General features: G+C 37.1%; 1 protein-coding gene across 1 annotated transcript in view; it reads right to left on the reverse strand.

Moving 5' to 3' along the window:
* Positions 1 to 22699, reverse strand: part of Copb1 (COPI coat complex subunit beta 1) — a 48358-nt gene that overhangs the window by 10931 nt on the left and 14728 nt on the right. Inside the window, exons 8-16 of the mRNA XM_048359405.1 lie at positions 20211 to 20330; positions 19189 to 19296; positions 18960 to 19106; positions 17268 to 17413; positions 15771 to 15867; positions 13821 to 13981; positions 11604 to 11724; positions 3916 to 4143; positions 3569 to 3748 (exon numbers count right to left, since the gene is read on the reverse strand). Coding sequence (XP_048215362.1) covers positions 3569 to 3748; positions 3916 to 4143; positions 11604 to 11724; positions 13821 to 13981; positions 15771 to 15867; positions 17268 to 17413; positions 18960 to 19106; positions 19189 to 19296; positions 20211 to 20330 — 1308 coding nt within the window. The remainder of the gene's footprint in view (positions 1 to 3568; positions 3749 to 3915; positions 4144 to 11603; positions 11725 to 13820; positions 13982 to 15770; positions 15868 to 17267; positions 17414 to 18959; positions 19107 to 19188; positions 19297 to 20210; positions 20331 to 22699) is intronic.

Below are 22699 nucleotides of genomic sequence, written 5' to 3' on the forward strand. Positions count from 1 at the left end.
TGTCACATGATCTCCCTGAGCTAAGGTCACTTGAGAGCACTGAGCCAGGACGGGGCTGGTAGGCGCAGGGCTGGCCTGGGCTGGCTGGAGAGTTGGGGACTAGGTGCAAGGGCGGACCCAGAGAGGGTAGCCGGCTTCCGCATTCCCCCAGGGCTTGGGGGAGGGGCGTCAAGCCCCTCCATCAAGTCTAAGGATCCCAACAAAAGCCAGCCTGTGCAGGAAAGTCTGTGACTTTTTTTTGGTTGTTGTTGAGACTCTTACCTACAATTAACCACTAGAAAATCAGGATGGTTCTGTGGCTCAAAATGGTAGAGTGTTAGCTTTGAGTAAAAGAGCTCGGGACAGCACCAAGACTGAGTTCAAGCTCCAGGGGATGGATGGACAGACACACACACGGACACACATGGATGGACACACACAAACAATGTACAAAGGGTTTGACCAGACATTTCTCCGTAGACTGATGGCTTATCTTATAAAATGATCACTAATTATTAGGGAACTGCAAATTAAAGCCACAATAAGATACTACCACAAACACCATGAGTATAGTTTTAGAATAAACAAAACAAAGAAACAGAAAATAACAAGTGTTAAAAAAATTGGGATTATTGTCACTGCTGGTGGAAATTAAAATAACGGCTGCTTTCAAAAATAATATGGAGCCCTAAGTGATAAAAAGATAAAATAAGGTCCCATTTAGTAGTGGGAGTGGGGAGGAGGGGTTAAATGGAGAGGGTAAAAGGAGATAAGTATGGTCAAGTACTTTATATACATGTATGAAAATACAACAATGAAACCTGTTGAAATAACTTTAAGAGGGATGAGGGAGAATGATAGAGCAGGTGAGTCTGATAAAAGTACCTTGTGGGAATTCCCTGTGCAGCTAATGTATGCTTAAAAAAAATGAAACAAACCCCAAATAGTATGAAGCCATGTGCAGTATGGCATGCCTATAATCTGAGCACTTAGGAAGCTGAAGCAGGGAGATCTTGAGTTACAAGTCAGTTTGGGTAATATTCTGTTATCTTGTATTAGACCTTGTCATATAAACAAAAATAGCAAGGGAGAAAAAGGAAGAAAGGGAGGAAGGGAGGGAGAAAGGGTGAGAGAGAGGGAAATGGTGTGGTCATTCTTCAATAAAATTTATTGTTATATGAGGGCTGAGAGCATGGCTCAAGTGATAGAGCACCTACCTAACAAAATCCCAACAAGGCAAAAAAGAACTGCCTTATAACCAGCAATTTTTTGTTTTGTTTTGTTTTGTTTCTGCCAGTCCTCAGGGCCTGAGCACTGTCCCTGGCTTCTTTTTGCTCAAGGCTAGAACTCACTTGAGCCACTTCCTGCTTTTTCTATATATATGGTGCTGAGGAATCAACCCAGGGCTTCATGTATATGAGGCAAGTACTTTACCACTAGGCCATATTCCCAGCCCCATAACCAGCAATTTTACTTCTGGGTATTTACTTAAATTCACTGAAAGCAAGAACTTAAAACAGATATTCATGCATCCAAATGCATAGCATATTCACAAGAACCCAAAGTGGAAGAAATCCAAGTGTTCATCAAATCATAAATAAAATGTACACAATATGAACTATGTATTTAAAAATAAGAAAATTTTGAAACATGCTATAACGTGAGTGAACCTTTAAGACATTATGCTAAATAAAATAAGTCAGTCAAAAAGGATGAATGGTAAGTGGCTCCACTTATATGAGGTACTTAAAATAGTCACAATCATAGAAAATCCCTGCTAGAGGCAGGAAGGAAGTGCAAATGAGCATGTGTTTAATGGGTGTAGTGTAGTTTCAGTTTCACAAGATGAAAAAAGTTCTAGGGACAGCTCTACGTAAAGTTAATATGTCATGAAATTATACACTTACAATGGTGAAAATGTTAAACTTTATGTTCTATAATTGTTACAATTCAAAAAACTATTGCTATTAATTTCCAATTTTAATAGAAAATGTTTCATATGTTTCAGTTCTGCTACTGACTTTATCTTGAACATAAAAATCAATTTGAGATTGTTTACTCACTTAACAAATGAAGGACTAACATAACTCACTGATTTGTTTTTTCTCACTAGTTTAATTTCAGGCTGGCTTTAAACGGGATCTTCCTAATAGCCTGCTAAGTGCTGGGATTACAAGTGTGAACCACTGTACTTGGCTCTGATCCTTAAACTGATATATATTTAGAATAGTTGACTTCAGTTCTTAATAAAATCCTGTAAGGATTTTTAATATATTAAAAATATAAACGTGATTGTGAAATGGTAACCTCTCTGTATAATACCTCAATAATAATACAATTATATTTTTAAAAATATAAGATATAAACATGGCCAGGTATCAATGCTTCACACCAGTAATACTAGTTACTAAGGAGACTGAGATCAGAAGATCATGGTGATCAGAAGATCAAGGCCAGTCAGAGCAGGGAAGACCATGAGGCTCTTATCTCCAATTAATCACTACCACCACTACCACCACCACCAAAAAAGCCAGAAGTGAAGCTGTGGCTCAAGTGGTAGAGCAATAGCCTTGAGCAAAAAAAGCTAAGGGACCGTGCTGAGGCCCGGAGTTCAAGCCCCAATACCTGTACCAAAAGAAAAAAAGCGGAGTTACTCTAGGTGTAGGGAAGAGGTCAGAATCCTGAATATTCAGCTTCCCTTTAAAAACCTAACTTCTGAAGATTCCCCTAATATGAATTATTAAGTCTATGACACATACACAACTAGTTCATATAATAAAATTAGCTAGTAGATTTATTCTTTTTCTTTTTTTGGCTAGTCCCGGGGCTTGAACTCAGGGCCTGAGCACTGTCCCTGGCTTCTTTTTGCTCAAGTCTAGCACTCTACCACTTGAGCCATAGTGCCACTTCTGGCTTTTTCTATATATGTGGTGCTGAGGAATCAAACCTAGGGCTTCATGTATACGAGGCAAGCACGCTAATCACTAGGCCATATTCCCAGCCCTCTAGTAGATTTATAGTAATATCATATATAAGTAAAGTATTTTGTCAGTTTTTCGAATTTCAATTCAAGTTTTGTTTGCTTGAGACAAAGTCTCATTACATATCCCAGGCTGGCCTGGAACTCACTACCATAGCCCAGGCTGGCTTCATAGTCGTAATTCTCCTTACTCAGTCCCCCGAGTACTGGGATTACAAGCATGTGCCATTACACCAGCTCATTTTAAAGGATTAGCAATCACAGTGACTTAAAAACAGATGCTAGAGCTGAGGTTATAGCTATGGAGGGTCTTGGGTTCAATCCTTAGTACTATTAAAAAAACCAAAAACAAAAGATCTGATTCTATATAACTACTTTTCTTTTTGTTTTTGCCAGTCCTGGGGCTTGGACTCAGGGTCCGAGCATTGTCACTGGCTTCTTTTTGCTCATCAAACCCAGGGCTTCATGCATGCTCAGTAAGCACTCTACTGCTAAACCACATTCCCAGCCCATAACTACTTTTCTTTTTAAAAAGTGCTAGGATCAGCAACTTCCTCATTGCTTTCTTAGAAAATTTAACAATTTGTAGTATATCTGATATTTTGTTACCTTGTTAAGTTTAGATGCTAGGGGATCTGCTGCCTCTTTCCTCTGTGTGTTACCCATTGCTGCCAACAAACTCAGCTGAAACTGATCTTCTTTGCAGTTCATTTCATTCTTAGCAGTTAGTTGCATGAAGGAAATAGGGTCATCAGGCTGAACTGTCACATTCCTCTTTTCAGATTCTTTCTGTGTTGAAAAAACAACACATGTTTCTTTATATGTAAAGAATGAACTTTTGCAGGCCTTTATTAAGAACAGCTTCACAAATGGGGATGGAGAAATAAACAAAAATTTTAAAAGCCCCAAACTGATAACCCACAAAGCACATTATGACCTTCTCATGTACACCTTACCTTTTGAGATAGCTTCTCTTCTTCAAGTTTGGCAGATAACATATGAGAGAGGGACTGCCTGCATTCCTTATTGAAAATGTCATTCATTAAAGGTGAGCATTCAGACAAAACCTTGAGGCACAGGGATATTCGGTCTACATCATCATCAGTAATTGGCTTCTTAGGAAGAGAGGATTTTCCCAAATGAAGGATAGTTGCCATGAGCAGCATAGCCTCAGCAATAAAAGACTAGAATAATAGAGAAACTGGTTATTTAATGATTCCCTAGTTACAATGACATCACTTTATTAGAACTCATTTCAAGATATGCAGGTAACCTTTAATTTCATTTGGATAAGATTTTAAATCCTTTAGACTATATCTGTAACATCATTGTGTCCATTCTTTCTACTTTTACTAAATTATCTCAAAATATTTTTATTTTATTTTTAAATCTAACTTCATGAATTTGATTTGCCTAGTTCTTTCTAATCTTGACCAGTTTCCTGCCTGTTTTCAATCACACTCACATTTTATTGCTCCAGAGAATTAAAAAAATAATCTTTGCAAAGCAGATGGTTGTTCAAAGAGGTTCCAACTCAACATGTCAGTTTGTGAGTACAATGCATCTTGATCAGGATCAATCCTTCCATCCTCCTCCTCCATCTCTCCCAATTCCATTCATCCTCTCCAGTTACCTAGTTCCATTTCACATATGAACACTGGATATTAGGGTACCCTCTTCCTCTCTCTATTCATCTCTCCCCCTTTCCTTGTTCTCCACTCTGACAAAACATGATTCAGCTTCCTGTTATTTATTTTGTTAAAACTGTAAGTTAGATATTCAAAGGAGTTACATCATTGGAATCCTTCCCTGCTTATATCAAACTTGTTGATTTGTGTATATATCCATATGGCCATATATGTTTTCACATAACTATAATTTAGATTTAACATCCACATAGGTGAGAAAACATGCAATTTTTGTCCTCTGAGCCTTCCTTGGTTCACTTAACGTATTTTTTCCAGGTCCATCCATTTCCTTGTAAATGACATATTATTCTTCTTGATGAATGAGTTAAATTCCATTGTATGTTTGTTTATGTATGTATGTATATCACATTTTCTTCATTCACTCATCCACTGTAGAGCATCTGGGCTGATTCCATAACTTGGCTATGGTGGATAATCCAGCAATGAATATAGTGTGCAAGTCCTGTATTGTGACTTACACAATAGGGTTGTTTTTTTCCCCACATCTCCAACAGTGTTTATTGTTTGTATCCTTGCTGATGGATGGCTATTCTTACTGGGGTGAGATGGAATCTCAATGTTGTCTTGATTTGCATTTTCTTTATGGCCAGACATGTTGAAAATTTCTTCCTGTGTCTACTGGCACTTTTTACTGAGAATTTTCTTTTTAGCTCCTTTGCCCATTTATTAATTGGGTTATTGATTTTGGAGGGCATTTCGTTTGTTTTACTCTTTTTCTGTCAGACATATAACTAGCAAAGATTACCTCTTAGTCTGCAGGCTGTCTTTTTAGCTTAGTAACTATGTCCTTCACTGTACAGAAACTTTTTACCTCAATGCAATCTGATTTTTCAATTCTCTGTCCTATTTGCTCAGCCCATGGAATTCTACTCAGGAAGATCTTGCCTATGCCAATTAAGTTCGAATACAAACAACAAATATCGGTGGGGAAGCAAGGAAAAGGAATCTTATTACCTTGTTGGTGGGAATGTAAATTAATGCAACCACTCTGGAAGGCAATTTGAGATCTCACAAAAACTAACCATAGAACTACCCTATGATCCAGTGATACCACTCTTGGCCATTTAAGAACAGCCAACATCAAGAATACAAATAACAAATGCTAAATATAAGCTGGGTGCTGGTGGCTCATATCTGCAATCTTAACTACTCTGGAGGCTAAGATCTAGAAGATCTCAAGTGAAGGCCAGCCTGAGCAGAAAAATCCATGGGACTCTTATCCACAAAAAACAAAGCAAAAAGCAGGGCTGGAGGTGTGGTTCAAGTGGCAGAATGCCAATCGAGCAAACAAACCAAGTGGTAGATTCTGAGTTCAATGAATATGATTAAGAAGAGCTTAAAAAAAAGGGATAATGTTGGGAGGTTAAGTAAAACTGAAACATAAAATGCAACTTTTCCTACTGAGGAAAATGTACTGCACAGATAAAAAGCAATTTTAAACTCTTTTTGGAAGAAGGATATCTATTATTCTTATAATCTTTAAAAACAACAACTCTCCATTACAATATTAATGACATTTGTACCTAAGTGCTATAAGTGACTTTTTTCTTTTTTCTTTTCTCTCTCTCTCTCTCTTTTTCTCTCTCTCTGTGGCACTGGAGACCAAACCAGTGCATGTTCTGTTTATGTTAGGAATAAATTTAAACATAAACAAAAATATAACAAAAGCATAATTCTACCATGCAGAGATTAGGGGGTGAGGGGCAGTTCTGGGCATTGTCTGAGCTCTACCACTTGAACCACAGCTCCACTTATGGCCTTTTGGTAGTGATTAAGAATCTTTGGTAGAAAAGGGAACCCTACTTCATTGTTGGTGGGAATGTAAACTGGTTCAGCCACTCTGGCAAGCAGTATGGAGATTCCTCAGAAGGCTCAATATAGAACTCCCCTAAGACCCAGCAGCCCCACTGTTGGGTATCTATCCAAAAGCCCACAAACAAAATCACAGTAATGCCACCAGCACAACAATGTTCATCGCAGCACAATTTGTCATAGCGAGAATCTGGAACCAACCCAGATGCCCCTCCATAGATGAATGGATCAGGAAAATTTGGTACATATACACAATGGAATTTTATGCCTCTATCAGAAAGAATGACATTGTTCCATTTGTAAGGAAATGGAAGGACTTGGAAAAAGTTATACTAAGTGAAGTGAGCCAGACCCAAAGAAACATGGACTCTATGGTCTCCCTTATTGGGAATAATTAGTACAGGTTTAGGCAAGCCATAGCAGAGCATCACAAGGCCCAATAGCTATACCCTTATGAACACATAAGATGATGCTAAGTGAAATGAACTCCATGTTATGGAAACAATTGTTATATCACAGTTGTAACTACTTTCAATGTCCTATGTGTATGTGTAGTTTCTATTATTGATGATGTTCTTGTATCACCTTCCTATGGTTGTACCTACACTATCTCTGTAATCTTATCTGAGTATATTGGAAACCGTGTTTACTGGTATTGGAAGTAGGAAATTCAAAGGGAATACCAAATTTGAGAGACACAGGGTAAAAAACGAGAAATAACTACAAAAGCAATACTTGCAAAACTGTTTGGTGTAAGTGAACTGAACACCTGGGGGGGGAGGGAAAGGGGGGAGGGAGGGGGGCATGAGGGACAAGGTAACAAACAGTACAAGAAATGTATCCAATGCCTAACGTATGAAACTGTAACCTCTCTGTACATCAGTTTGATAATAAAAATTTGAAAAAAAAAATAGAAAAAGCCAAAAAAAAAAAAAAAGAATCTTTGGTGGAGATAAGAATCTTTGGTAGAGATAAGAATCTTACAGACTTTCCTGCTTGGACTGGCTTTGAACTTAAATCCTTAGATCTCACACTTCTAAGTAGCTAGGATTACAGACATGAGCCACTGGTGCGGTCACGAGACTTTTTTTAAGATAAAAGCAAAGTAAGAGTGTTGCACGAGACTTTTTTTAAAGATAAAAGCAAAGTAAGAGTTTTGGGTGAATGAAAGCAGACAAAATTCTTCTTCCATTCTTTTGAGAAAAAGCAGACTGTTCTCAATCTTGGGATCCTTTGCCTTAGCCTCTTGAGTGCTGGGAGTATAGGACTCAGGTTATTAGAGAATTTTTCACCAATATACTTGTATTTTAAGAATAATTAAGGGCTGGGGATATAGCCTAGTGGCAAGAGTGCCTGCCTCATATACACGAGGCCCTAGGTTCGATTCCCCAGCACCACATATACAGAAAACGGCCAGAAGCGGCACTGTGGCTCAAGTGGCAGAGTGCTAGCCTTGAGCGGGAAGAAGCCAGGGACAGTGCTCAGGCCCTGAGTCCAAGGCCCAGGACTGGCCAAAAAAAAAAAAAAAAAAAGAATAATTAAGTTGCTTGGGAGGAAAAAAATCAGATGTAAATATAAATTTAAACAAAGAAATGAAGATTACCTTAAACTTTAAATATGTGACCAAACCTAAGCCTTTCTTCTCATTTAAAAGAATGTATTTAAAAAATAATCAACTATGCCCCTGCTCTCCAACATAATACTAGAATTCCTAGCCAGAGCAATTAGGCAAGAAGAAAATATAAAGGGGATCCAAATAGGAAAAGATGAAGTTAAACTTTCTCTCTTCGCAGATGTCATGATCCTATACCTAAAGAATCCCATAGACTCTATCCCAAGCTACAAGAGCTGATTCAAAACTTTGGCAAAGTTGCAGGATATAAAATAAACCCTCAAAAATCAACAGCCTTTCTCTATGCTAACGACCCGAAGACCGAGGCGGAAATCAGGAAAGCAACTCCTTTTGCAATAGCCCCCCAAAACATAAAATACCTAGGAATAACCTTAACCAAAGAAGTGAAAGACCTCTTTGATGAGAACTTTAAAAGCTTGAAAAACGAAATTAAGTCAGAACTAAGGAAATGGAAAAACCTCCCATGCTCCTGGATTGGGAGGATTAATATAATCAAAATGGCAATATTGCCAAAGGCTATCAAGGCTATCTACAAATTCAATGCAATACCCATTAATATCCCAACACCATTTTTTAATGAAATAGAGGAAGCAATCCAGAAATTCATATGGAACAATAAAAGACCTAGAATAGCAAAAACAATCCTAAGCAGAAAGAACATTGCTGGAGGAATTACAATACCCAACTTCAAGCTGTATTATAAAGCTATAGTAATAAAAACAGCTTGGTATTGGCACCGAACAGACCTGAAGACCAATGGAACAGAATTGAAGACCCAGAAATGAACCCACAGAACTATGCCTACTTAATCTTTGATAAAGGAGCTAAAACGATAGCTTGGAAGAAAGCCTCTTTAACAAATGGTGCTGGCAAAGCTGGTTCAACACATGCAACAAACTAAAACTAGATCCTTATATATCACCCTGCACCAAAATCAACTCCAAATGGATTAAAGACATCGAAATCAAAACAGACACCCTGAAAACACTAAAGAAAGGAGTAGGAGAAACACTTAGGCTCCTTGGCACAGGATGGAACTTCCTTAACAAAGACCCAGAAAGGCTACAAATCAAAGAAAGGTTGGGGGGGAGGGGGGTGTGAGGGACAAGGTAACAAACAGTACAAGAAATGTATCCAATGCCTAAGGTATGAAACTGTAACCTCTCTGTACATCAGTTTGATAATAAAAATTTGAAAAAAAACAAAGAAAGGTTGGACAAATGGGACTGCATCAAACTGCAGAGTTTCTGCTGGGCAAAGGACCTAGCTCGCAAGATAAACAGAAAGCCCACAGACTGGGAGAAGATCTTTACCGGCCATTCAACGGACAAAGGCCTCATATCAAAAATATATGCAGAACTAAAAAGATTAAATTCCTCCAAAACAAAACCACAAAGAACCAATAGCCCCCTCATCAAATGGGCTAAAGACTTACAAAGAGTCTTCTCTGATGAGGACATGAGAATGGCCAAGAGACATATGAAAAAGTGCTCTACATCACTGGCCATAAAAGAAATGCAAATCAAAACAACATTGAGATTCCATCTCACCCCGGTAAGAATGTCATATATCAAGAAAACTAACAATAACAATTGTTGGAGGGGATGTGGCCAAAAGGGAACCCTACTTCATTGTTGGTGGGAATGTAAACTGGTTCAGCCACTCTGGCAAGCAGTATGGAGATTCCTCAGAAGGCTAAATATAGAACTCCCCTATGACCCAGCAACCCCACTTTTGGGTATCTATCCAAAAGAACACAAACAAAATCACAGTAAAGCCACCAGCACAACAATGTTCATCACAGCGCAATTTGTCATAGTGAGAATCTGGAACCAACCCAGATGCCCCTCAGTAGACGAAAGGATCAGGAAAATGTGGTACATATACACAATGGAATTTTATGCCTCTATCAGAAAGAATGACATTGCCCCAATTGTAAGGAAATGGAAGGACTTGGAAAAAATTATACTAAGTGAAGTGAGCCAGACCCAAAGAAACATGGACTCTATGGTCTCCCTTATTGAGAATAATTAGTACAGGTTTAGGCAAGTCACAGCAGAGGATCACAAGAGCCCAACAGCTATACCCTTATGAACACATAAGATGATGCTAAGTGAAATGAACTCCATGTTATGGAAACGATTGTTATATCACAGTTGTAACTACTTTCAATGTCCCATGTGTATCTGTAACTTCTATTATTGATGATGTTCTTGTATCACCTTCCTGTGGTTGTACCTACACTATCTCTGTAATCTTATCTGAGTATATTGGAAACCATGTATACTGGTATTAGAACTAGGAAATTGAAAGGGAATACCAAAATTGAGAGACACAGGGTTAAAAAAAAGACAAATAACTACAAAAGCAATACTTGCAAAACTGTTTGGTCTAAGTGAACTGAACACCTCATGGGGGGAAAGGGAAAAGGGGGGGAGGGAAGGGGGTATGAGGGACAAGGTAACAAACAGTACAAGTGCATTACTTGTAATGTATCCAATGCCTAAAGTATCAAACTGTAACCTCTCTGTACATCAGTTTGATAATAAAAATTTGAAAAAAAAATCAACTATGACACAAATAAAGAAAAGGTAATATTCACATATATAAGAATGCCCCTTCCCCACTTATGAGCAGAAACCTGAAAGAAGAAAGCAGATTTCTTTTTAAGAAAATATTTCTATTTATAAGAAAAATAGCAACAACGTATCATATGGCTTAAAAAAAATGATACATGGCTGGGCACTGGCAGCTCACACCTGTAATCCTAGCTACTCAGGAGGCTGAGATCTGAGAATAGTAGTTTCAAAGTCAGCCTGGGCAGGAAAGTTTATGAGACTTTTATCTCTAACTACCAAAAAACTGTAAGTGGAACTATGAGGGACAGCACCCAGGCCCTAAGATCAAGCTCCACAACAAACAAAAAAGATCTGTGGGTGTGACATGTAGGACAAAGGATGGGAGTTGAGGTTGGTAGGAAGGAAATAAGGTACTATTTGTAATATTTAATATGCTAATAGTTGATATGCTAATATTAACAGTTAATATGCTAAAGTTAATGTGCTAATGTTTACAATGTGCTGTTATTTATTATTTACAATATAAACAAATGCTTAGAATCTGTGACAGGGTACAATCCATAGGTGAGAATTATTTAAAAGCCACTTCGGATAAAGTAGACAATGAATAACTATATGAATATGCTGGAGAAATACAGGCAGTCACTTTACTGGTTCTTGACTAATACTAGCAAATATTAATGAGTTCATAAACCCTTATATCTCCTTTAACAGACCAGTCACATGGTATTAGTATTGTATTACTCTGTCAACAGTCATATTACTCTACTGTTCTATTTTTTCCCTATTAAACATAATCTCTTTTTTTAATTGACACAAACTTCGGCATTAACTTTTTAACTTTATTATTCAGTTACACATATAAGTTGCTCAATAGTCAATTATTGTGTGGATGTAGTATAACAACTTACATTTTGCTTTTTCTTCTCTTGAACCAAAGCTACATAGCGCAATGCAATTTTGGTCAGGGTTGTAGCAAGGGAGGCAGCAACAAAGAAATCTCCATCCAGAAGGAATCCTCTCAGGGGAGGTCTGCAAAGTGATCAAGAAAAGCAAAAATTGCCAACTTCTTAAACAGCATGCAACTTTTGTATAGGTGATACAGGTAAGCCACCATACAGCTATCCTTCTGTGATAAGGAACTCAGCTACCTCACTTCTAAGTTCTCAAAAGGAAAACAAAAAGGAAGACATGCCTTTTAACATTTGTCTTCAAATGACTGAAGAGCCAAATGAATGGAAAGGAAAAGTAATTAGGGTGTGTGTTTTGAAGGAACTACTTTCTTTTCTTTTCTTTTTTTTAAATTTGAAGGAGCTACTTTCAAATCCTAGATTCTCTGTTTACGAAGTAGGTTATAGACTAGGTCTCAAATTCCTTTCCACTAAATAGAGATAATATATCTCCAAGTTTAAGACTACAAGAGACAGGGTGGGAAAAGTGAAAGCAATTAAGGATTATTCTGAGCAAAATACAATACAGGCACACTTGAAATACTATAGAGAAATCCTTTGATACAATTAAAGACAGACAAGATCTGATGCGGGGGGAGACAGCTTGAGAATGAAGATGAACAGTCAAAGTAGTTCATTTGCTTGTATAAAAAATGCAGCAGTGAAACTTGTTGAAATTGTTTTAAGGGGGAGTGGGATGGGAAAAAATAAGAGCAGGGTGAGTTTCTTATATTGGGATACACTGTATTGTGAGGAAATGTCGCAATGAAACTCCCCTTATACGACCAATGTGTGCTAATTTTCTAAAAAACCTTATGAGACAGACTTCTTACGAGTCTCCAATAGTGTTTTAAGTATCATTTTCATTTCCAGTATAGAAAGATAGCATAATAAAGAATAAAACATAAATTTTTTTTCAGATGATTAGAAATGCTAAATCAAATCAGGCACTGGGTGGCTAATAGCTATAACATTAACTACTTTCAGCTGAGATTTGGAAGATCACAGTTTGAAACCAAATTAAAAAAATAATCAGAATAAAAAATTAAATAAAAAGAGAAACATTGCTAAATCTTGTGGTGGGGATATTGTTCAATGATAAGAGCACCTGCTTAGAATGTGCAAGGCCCTGGGTTCCTGAGATGTCCTCAGAAACATATACCATTAAAAAAAAAAAGAAATCTCAAATTCTTTCCAGATGCTTTAATAAGCAAACAATTTTTTTTTTTTTTTTTTTTTTGCCAGTCCTGGGCCTTGGACTCAGGGCCTGAGCACTGTCCCTGGCTTCTTTTTGCTCAAGGCTAGCACTCTGCCACTTGAGCCACAGCGCCACTTCTGGCCATTTTGTATATATGTGGTGCTACTGGTAATTGAACCCAGGGCTTCATGTATGGGAGGCAAGCACTCTTGCTACCAGGCCATATTCCCAGCCCCAGCAAACAATTTTTTTTTTTTTTTGGCCAGTCCTGGGCCTTGGACTCAGGGCCCGAGCACCGTCCCTGGCTTCTTCCGGCTCAAGGCTCGCATTCTGGCCACTTGAGCCACAGCGACGCTTCTGGCCGTTTTCTGTATATGTGGTGCTGGGGAATCGAACCTAGGGCCTCGTGTATCCGAGGCAGGCACTCTTGCCACTAGGCTATATCCCCAGCCCCCCAGCAAACAATTTTTGAATGTCATCATAGTAACCAACTTAGCAGGTTTTCAGCTTTATTTGGGGGACTACTGGTGTTTGAATTTAAGGCCTCAGGTTTACTAGGTTCAAGCTGTACTACGTTGCTATAGCTCTAGCCTGGCTTTTTGCTGGTTCTTTTGGAGATGTGCTCTAATGAACTTTTTTGCCCTATTTGGCCTTGAAACCAAGAGCCTCCAAATCTCAGCCTTCTGAGTAGCTAGGATTACAGACATGAACCATTGGTGCCTGATTACACTGAGCAGTTTTTCTGTGAGTAATACAATTGTATTAGACAGAACCCACTTATTTCAGTGAAAACAGATGAAAGTGAATGGACATAATTACTAGGGAGAAAATTTAAACATGTTCCTCCTTTCAAGTATCTTAACTGGCTAACATTTTCACTTTGACCATAAAAGCAAACTAATAAATCATGACTATTTTTTTTTACACAAGAATAATAATGCAAATAGTTTAGCTCATAGGGCCCAGGTATTGTAAATTACCTGTCTTCCTCTTTCTTGGTGGGTCTAGAACTGCTGAGAGCACTCTGAGTTGCATAGGTACCCATTTCAGTAACCAATTTCTGAACTGGCCCTACAGTTATTTCTTCTTCAGGTTTTAATTCACCAGCTTCTTTCTTTATTTCTGATTCTACAATTGGTATCTAAAAATCAATTGAAAACAATGATTTAAAAGCAAGCAAAATTACATTCAAACAATCAGAAGGATGAACAATGTTTTGGTTGAAATTTCAAGGGAAGAGATAAAGAGGAATAAAACCTAAGAAGCATTTACTTTGTGTCAAATACTTCCTAAACATGAAGTAATTTGTGTTGAAAGAATTAAAATTTCTATTTAACAGATTCAGAAAGTGGGGCTTGAAGATGTTTAATTACCTTTACCAGAAACATAATAAATGGTACAGTAAGGATTCAAATAAAAAAAATACAACTTCAAATTCCTGTTCTTGCCACTACACTAGCCTGAAGAAAAGACAATTGAAAGCAGAGTTCCAAATTCCAAAATTCCCATTGGGAGAATGCCTTCTGTATAGCAAATGACTTATTAACAACTCTTTTAATTGATGGATGGTTTCTCACCCCCGTCCCCTTGGTACCAGGGTTTGAGCTCAGTGCCTCATGCTAGCCTTCTTAACTGGCACTCTACCACTTGACCCTTTCTTCTAGTTCCAGTGGTATGTGTGTGTGCGTGCATGTGTGTATACACGGGTGCACCTGTACTGGGGCTTGAGCTCAAGACCTTGTACTCTTGCCTACCTATTTTGCCCAAGGATGGCTACCACTTGAGTAACATCTCTAGTTTTTGCTTTTTGTTGGCCAATTGGAGATAAAAGCCATTTGATTTTGCCTGGGCTGGCTCTGAACCGGAATATCATCAGATCAAAGCTTCCCGAGTAGCTAGGATAACAGGTGTGGGGCACTGGTGCTTGCTTGGGTTAGTTTCAACTTTTTGCTGGTTAATTGAGTCAGGAGGATTTGTTTACCCATGCTATCTTCAAATGAGATCATCAGATCTCCATCTCCTGAGCAGCTAAGATTAGGAATGAGCAATGGCAAGTTTTGCTTCTTTTGCTGATTATTTTAGAGATGGAGACTTCTCTGCCCAAGCTGGCCCTGAACTTCAATCTTCAGTATCTAGCCTTCTGAGCAGGTAAGATTACATGTATAAGCCACCAGTGCCTTGCTTATATTTATTTCTAATACTAGTCTATTGTCTATTACCCAATTTAATAGTCTAAAAAGTCTTTAAATTGACCCTTTTAAAATATTTTATTTATTGGTGAAAAATCTGAAGTCCAGTTAATTAAGAAACAAAAATTGACTGACTGGAGTAGAATCCAGAATTCTTGATAAGCAGCCCACTGATCATTGTGTTCTACTATAAGGTTGTTCACACAAGGAAATATTGCCAGTTTTAGTACATAAATATTAAAAGTCTTGTTCTAAGGCATTCTTTCAGAACATATGGCTAAAGCAGAATTTTACCTTTTCCTTTTTTTCTAGTCATAACAATTTTGTTCTAACAAAATCTTAGCTAACAGTGAATAAGTAATCTAGATAAGCATTATGGTTTTTGTGGGGGTAAGGCATATCTTAATTTCCCTAGCCAATGAGACTTAATTGACTTGGAAATTAAAATGCATTTACTTTAGTGTTCTGAAGAAGCAAGGGCTAAGCTAGTGTGACTCAAGTGGTAGAATGACTGCTAGTAAACATAGGCCCTGAGTTCAAACTCCAGTACCATCACACAAAACAAAACAATAATAATATCCACAAAAACAAATGTCAGAACATAAATGGCAGATTTTTTTAAGGGGGAAGAGATGGTACTAACTTTTGAACTCATGGTTTCATGCATGCTAGATAAGCACTCTATCTCCAACCCATCATCAGCACAAACTACCATGCAAAATGGACTAAATTGAAAAATACCTCCCCAAGGGACCTGCGGACTTCAGTCATCACACTCTGAATGTCTTCCTTGGTACTGCAATATTCTCCCAAGATCCATAAGGCTCCTCGATAAATCCTAAGGCAAAAGTATAAAATCTGAAATACAGACCTGGAATACAAATCTTGTTTTTTTGGTTTTTTTTTTGCCAGTCCTGGGCCTTGGACTCAGGGCCTGAGCACTGTACCTGGCTTCTTTTTACTCAAGGATAACATTCTGCCACTTGAGCCACAGCAAGTGGAATACAAATCTTAAAGCAGAGAATTTAAGTGTGAATTTACCTAAAAAGAAGAATACAAGATTCTGTGGTGGTAACTGACTATGGAGTTCATTTCAGAAAGAATACAAACAATAAGTTACATTTCTCTGCAGAAATCACAATAAAAATAATTGTTCTCCTAGGGTAAAGGAAAAGGTGACATTCAAAAAAAGATTATGCTCATTACCTGAATTATGAAATGGTCTCCTCTCTGTGTAACACATTAATCGTAATGATAAAATTATTTTTTAAAGTAATTGTTCTCAGTCAGGCACTTGTGGCTTTTATCTGCAAGCTTAGATTCTCAGGTGGCTGAGATCTGAGGATTGTAGTATGAAGCCAGCCCGAGCAGGAAAATTTATGAGAAACTCATCTCCAATTAACCACCAAAAAGCTAGAAATGGAGCTGTGGCTAAGTGATATGGTGCTAGCCTTGTGCAAAGAGAAAAAGAAGCTAAGGGACTATATGCAGGCCCTTAGTTTGAACCCCTGTACTGGCACAAAAAAAAAAAATTAAAAAAAAAACCCACACAAAAAACCCAAACTTCTCTGTACAACTAACATATGCTAATAAAAAATAAAATGTTAAGCTGAATAGTCTCTGGTAGTCTTTTCCCAAAGATTTTAGTTGAATTCATTAGAAAAATCCAATTATAGAAGCTGAAGTTCCAAGAGATTATGCTTTCAAAAGCATATGAAAAATCTTGCTCAACTACTTATCATCACACTATCACATTAAAACATTTTGTACTGTCTTCCTATCTAAGCAGGTATACTACAAGTCTTTACAGTGAATCTATTAGATGTTTTATATAAAGCAAAATTTGTACTCTATAATCCTTCATTAGCAAAGGCTAATTTAAAGGGAAGTGCAGATCTGATTTAGGTTGCATTTTGTCTTTTTCTTTAATAAATGCTAAAAGACATAAATAACAATGATATCCAAAAATGATGCCACTTAGAAAATATGCACATTAGTTTAAGATTCACAATGTTTTGAAATCAGAATAGAAAAACCTAGCTAAATTAACTGTACTTTTTTTCATCTACTGATTATGCATGGAACATATAGTGATGTTTGCTATTATTCTTCCATTGTCCTAATTTGACTTGTCTTGAATCATCTCCTCTTCATTCTATTTTCTATTAAATGACTTTTGAAAATAAAAATGGATTAAACTCTTACTTGACTATACATTTAAATGTCTTTTAAACTTACTTGACAGATTTAATAGCATGAAAGACTTCAAGCATCTTTTCTACAATCAGCATTCTCAGGTTATCAAAACGCTGAATGGCCTCACGAACAAACTCCAAGACATCAGCAGCTGCTGCTTCATTATTGTCACTGAGAAACTCCATTAACTAAAAGAACAAAAGGAAATAGGATTAATAGTTTATACAATATCCAGGAAGAAAATGACCTAAACCAAGAAATAAATTAAAGTTAGCCTGGTACCAGTGGCTCACTCCTGTAATCCTAGCTACTCAGGAGGATAAAATCTGAAGACTGTGATTCAAAGGCAGCCCATGATTAATTTCTAATTAACCCCCAGGAAACCGCAGTAGAGCTGTGGCTCAAAGTGGTAGAGCACTAGCCTTAAGAATAAGAGCTCAGGGATAGTGCCTAATCCCTGAGTGCAAGCCCCATGATGGATCAAAAACAAACAAAAACCAAATTTAAAATATTTTCAATATCATAATTTACAAATATTTAACAAAATATAAATTGAAAGACAGTGTTATACAAAGAAAAGTTAAAAATGGCTTTACTAGGCGCAGTAAAGTTTATTATGAGAGAGATCTACAACTTACATACAATACTCCTAAGTTATAACTAAAATTAGTCATTTTAGAAAAAAAATTCAAAGGCCAAACTTCAAATTAGTATAATCTACTTTTTTAAAAACCAGTCTTGGGACTTGAACTCAGGGCCTGAGCACTATCCCTGAGCCTCTTTGTGCTCAAGGATAACACTCTGCCACTTGAGCCACAGCATCACTTCCCATTTGTCTGAGTAGTTTACTGGACATAAGAATCTCATGGACTGGGGCTGGGGATATAGCCTAGTGGCAAGAGTGCCTGCCTCAGATACACGAGGCCCTAGGTTCGATTCCCCAGCACCACATATACAGAAAACGGCCAGAAGCGGCGCTGTGGCTCAGGTGGCAGAATGCTAGCCTTGAGCGGGAAGAAGCCAGGGACAGTGCTCAGGCCCTGAGTCCAAGGCCCAGGACTGGCCAAAAAAAAAAAAAAAGAATCTCATGGACTTTCCTGCCAGACTGGCTTCGAACTGTGATCCTCAGATCTCTCCAGAGTAGATAAGATTGTAGGTATGAGCCACCAGCACCTGGATATCTACACTTGATAGAAAGAAATTCTATGAATTTTTTCACAACTAATTCAATTTTATTAGCTAACTTTTGAAAGAAATAGCTGGGAGAAAAAATATAAATGCACACATACTTATAGCATGATTTTACTTTAAGTAATTATAATCAACATAAAAATCAACTAAAATAAGAAAAATATGAATGCACACTCATTTATAGAATGATCTTACTTTGGGTAACTGTAATAAACACAAATATCACTTCAGACAGTATGTGAAGCTCTTTTATTTTAAGTTGTGATGCTGGAGACTGAACCCAGAACTACACATATGCTAAGCAAGTGCTCTATTACAGAGTTACTTTTTTTGTCACTGTGTTTTGTCTGCCTTTTTAATAAGAATGTAAGAAAAAGAAGTCAGAGAGTTTTTACCCAACTTACTGGTGAACATAAAAATCACTTTTTACTATGCGTTTTAACGACTCAGATAGTTGAGATTTTAGTTTAACATTTAATAAATGCAATAAAATTTTTTGATTTTCTAGAGAATTTAAAAATTAAGATATTCAGGAATACATACCACAGGAATAACATTTGCAGCCATATCTGGAAATCGGACAGAACAGGAATGCAATGTTCGTACAAGGAGTTGTCTGTATTTGTCAGTGTCTTCATGCTCAGATACATTATTTGTTTTAATTACTTCCTTCTTCAAGACAATAACCAGCTATAGGATGAAGTAAAAGTAAGTGAAAATTATATCATATTTGGCCTGACTACATACAAAGGGTCAACAGAGTTTTACTTACCTCTTCAACATTCCTAGAAGACACAAGATCTAGCGCTAACTGAAGAGTTTTCTTGCGTACTTCTAAGTCTGGAGTGGTCAATACTCTTAGGATGTCCATTACCAGATCCTAAAAAAAAAAAGCAAAAAAAAAAAAGGAGCATTAACAACATTATTTCTCATCACAAGAAGAAAAAACCTTTTTTAAGTCTTAGTAAAGATTTATTTTGGTACAACAAGATTCATGTAGGAAGAAATGGAGAAAAAAAGAGAAACATTTCCTGCTTCACATTCAGGAAATGGTAGCTAACAACTTAGGATCATAAGAAAATCTTAACTGCATATTGATGGGTTATATCCATTACAACCTTAACCTTTGATTAATAACAAAATTCCTAGAGATAGAATTATATAGCTTGGGTCTTCTGATGTAATACTATTGTATTGTATTGTGTTAATATCACACAGCCTATATTCAAACTGATGATATCTATTATGACTCTATCAAGTTTTAGACCCAACTTACATTTTCTAGGAAAAAACTAATGATACTGCAACAGAACAAGCCACATGGAAAAGAAGCATTTTGTAGGACAATTAGTCTGATCTTTTCAATGAATCAATGTCATGAAATAAGACTTACAAAGCTGTAGTGATTTAAGTCTGTCTGTCTCACTCTCTCTTTCTGGCTTTCAGCTGGCTAACTGGAGATGGAATCTTTCTGCCAGGGCTGGCTTCAAACTGATATCAACAGGCTAATAACTAAAGACATCAGATATCAGCTGAGATTACAGATGTAAGCCACTGACATCTGGCTTTGGGTTTTTTGGTTTTTTTTTTGTGCTTGAGGTTCAAACCCAGGGACTCACATATGCTAAGCAAATGTTCTACCATTAAACTATATTCCCCAGCACTAGAATTGTACTGCAGATGACTGCTGCTAAGTCTTCAAAGTTTTAAGTTAACTAAAATGGCAAGGCTTAGAAATGATCTAAATTTGAAAAGTATTTCATTTTGGATCTTTCTGCTTCAGGTAACACTTACCTGAAGGACTCTTTCATGAGCAGGATGTTCTTTTAATTCTACTAATCGGTCTAGAACTATGAGCTTTACATTGTTGTCACTCTCCTTAATAATTAAATCGATATAACACTGAGCAGCAGCCTATATATAAAAAAAGAAATACATTTTAATAAATCATAAGCACAGAATCTGAAGATAAGCAAAAACATGTCCCTAAGAAACCAAAGTACACTCACTGGCATTATTACATTTGTGTTTATGCATTTTGTTCAGAAGAACATTTATCTTTACTTCTTAAATTTAATAAACGTTAGTATTATTTAATGAAAATATGATCCAATCAAAATTCTTTTTTTTTTTTTTTTTTTTTTTTTTTTTTTTTTTTTGGCCAGTCCTGGGCCTTGGACTCAGGGCCTAAGCACTGTCCCTGGCTTCTTCCCGCTCAAGGCTAGCACTCTGCCACTTGAGCCACAGCGCCGCTTCTGGCCGTTTTCTGTATATGTGGTGCTGGGGAATCGAACCTAGGGCCTCGGGTATACCGAGGCAGGCACTCTTGCCACTAGGCTATATCCCCAGCCCAAAATTCTTAATATTACAAATGATTAGAAGAAGTATAAATTAAAAAGAAGAGGCTGATACAGGCAAAATAGCTACTTAAAGCCAAAAGTTAAAGGTTGAAACTGAGAAACAAAGAAAAGAACAGAAAGAAAATGGCAATTAGTAGAGCTATTAAACTTATTTCAACAGCAGGTCAAAGTTTAACACACTTGATCAGAAATATCAGGCTGGTGGCATTTTTCAAGCAGCAGAACACCTGACCTAGTAAATGTAAAGCCCTGAGTTGAGCAGGAGCACACTTGCAAGCGTGAAGCTTTGAGTTCATATCTAAGTATCACTAGAAAAATTAAAAAATGTAAAATGAACTTTAGTTATTAAAATATTTTAGTAGATGTTTAGAACAATTATATAAGAAAAATATAGAATATATTTTAGAATGACCTTTGTTTTTTGGTTTGTTTTTTTTTTTGCCAGTACTGGCCATGGCTTGACCTCAGGCCCTCTTGCCTTCACTTGGCTGTTTTATTCACAGCTGGCACTCTACCACTTGAATCACACCTCCTGCCCATCATCTTGCTGATTAGTTAGATAAGAGTATCTCAGATATTTTAGCCAGGGCTAGCTTCAAACCTCAGTCCTCTGATCTCAATCTCCTGAATAGTAAGGATTACAAAGCATGAGCCGCCAGTGCCTGGCTATAAAATGACTAAATTTAAAAGCAAAAGATAAAGGAAAAAACTCTGAAAAGGCTCTCAATAGTCAAAGTGGGAATAATCTAATCAACAAAATAATGATAATGCCAGAATAGAATAAAGTATTCACAGTGCTAGAAAGGAAGAAAAAAGAAAGGGAGGGACAGAGAAAGAGAGAGGGGGGAAAAGAAAAAGGGGAAGGAAAAGAAGAAAGGAGGAAACAGGACAACTCTTCCTTACATAAAATTCCAATTAATGAATATAGAATGAATCAAATAGAAAATCAATATTAGAATAACATGCCAATAATTGTTACTGAGAAAATTGACTTACAAGTACTCATATTAGTTGGGTTAAGTTTGAGGTACAACAGTATATTAGCAGATTCAATCTCCTTGTAGTGTTTATTGGTTATAAAGGGAAAAATCAGAACAGAGAAATCTGGCAGACATTATGTTAATAAACTGATCAAGGTTAACATAACCAGTAGTAGTAATATATGTACAGATATTATGTACTCCCTGATATATAATAAAAGGAGAAGAGTTATTGGAAAATGCCTAACCTCAATGGCTAATAGAAAACAAACTCACACTAAAGATTTTTTTTTTCTTTGCCAGTCCTGGGGCTTGGACTCAGGGCCTGAGCACTGCCCCTGGCTTATTTTTGCTTAGGGCTAACACTCTACCACTTGAGCCACAGTGCCACTTCCGGCTTTTTCTGTTTATGTGGTGCTGAGGAATCAAACCCAGGGCTTATGTATGCTAGGCAAACACTCTACTACCAAGCCACATTCCCAGCCCCTAAAAATATTTTATAAACAAAACAGACCAGTATTCTTCAAATGTGTAACAGCATGAAAAAGAAGGAAAAGCTCAGAAACTTTTACAGATTAGAGAACTAAGACAGACAGTTAAAAGCAATTAGGGATCCTGGACTGGATCTTGAAATGAGAATGACATTCACAGAAAAACTTTGAATGAAGTCTTTTGTTCACTTAACAATATTTTCCAATGTTAAACTTCTTAGTTTTGAACATTGTATGAGTTACACACGCTACAAATATTATGGGAAGCTACATAATGAAAATATGGGGATTTTGTCTTTTGTAACTTCCATAAATTTATTTTAAAGGCTTAAAAATATCTTAAGGGGGGCTGGGGAAATGGCCTAGTGGCAAGAGTGCTTGCCTCGTATACATGAGGCCCTGGGTTCAATTCCCTAGCACAACATATACAGAAAGTGGCCAGAAGTGGCGCT

Source organism: Perognathus longimembris, chromosome 13 (genome assembly GCF_023159225.1).
Source record: "Perognathus longimembris pacificus isolate PPM17 chromosome 13, ASM2315922v1, whole genome shotgun sequence".
NCBI classification, from domain to species: Eukaryota; Metazoa; Chordata; class Mammalia; order Rodentia; family Heteromyidae; genus Perognathus; species Perognathus longimembris.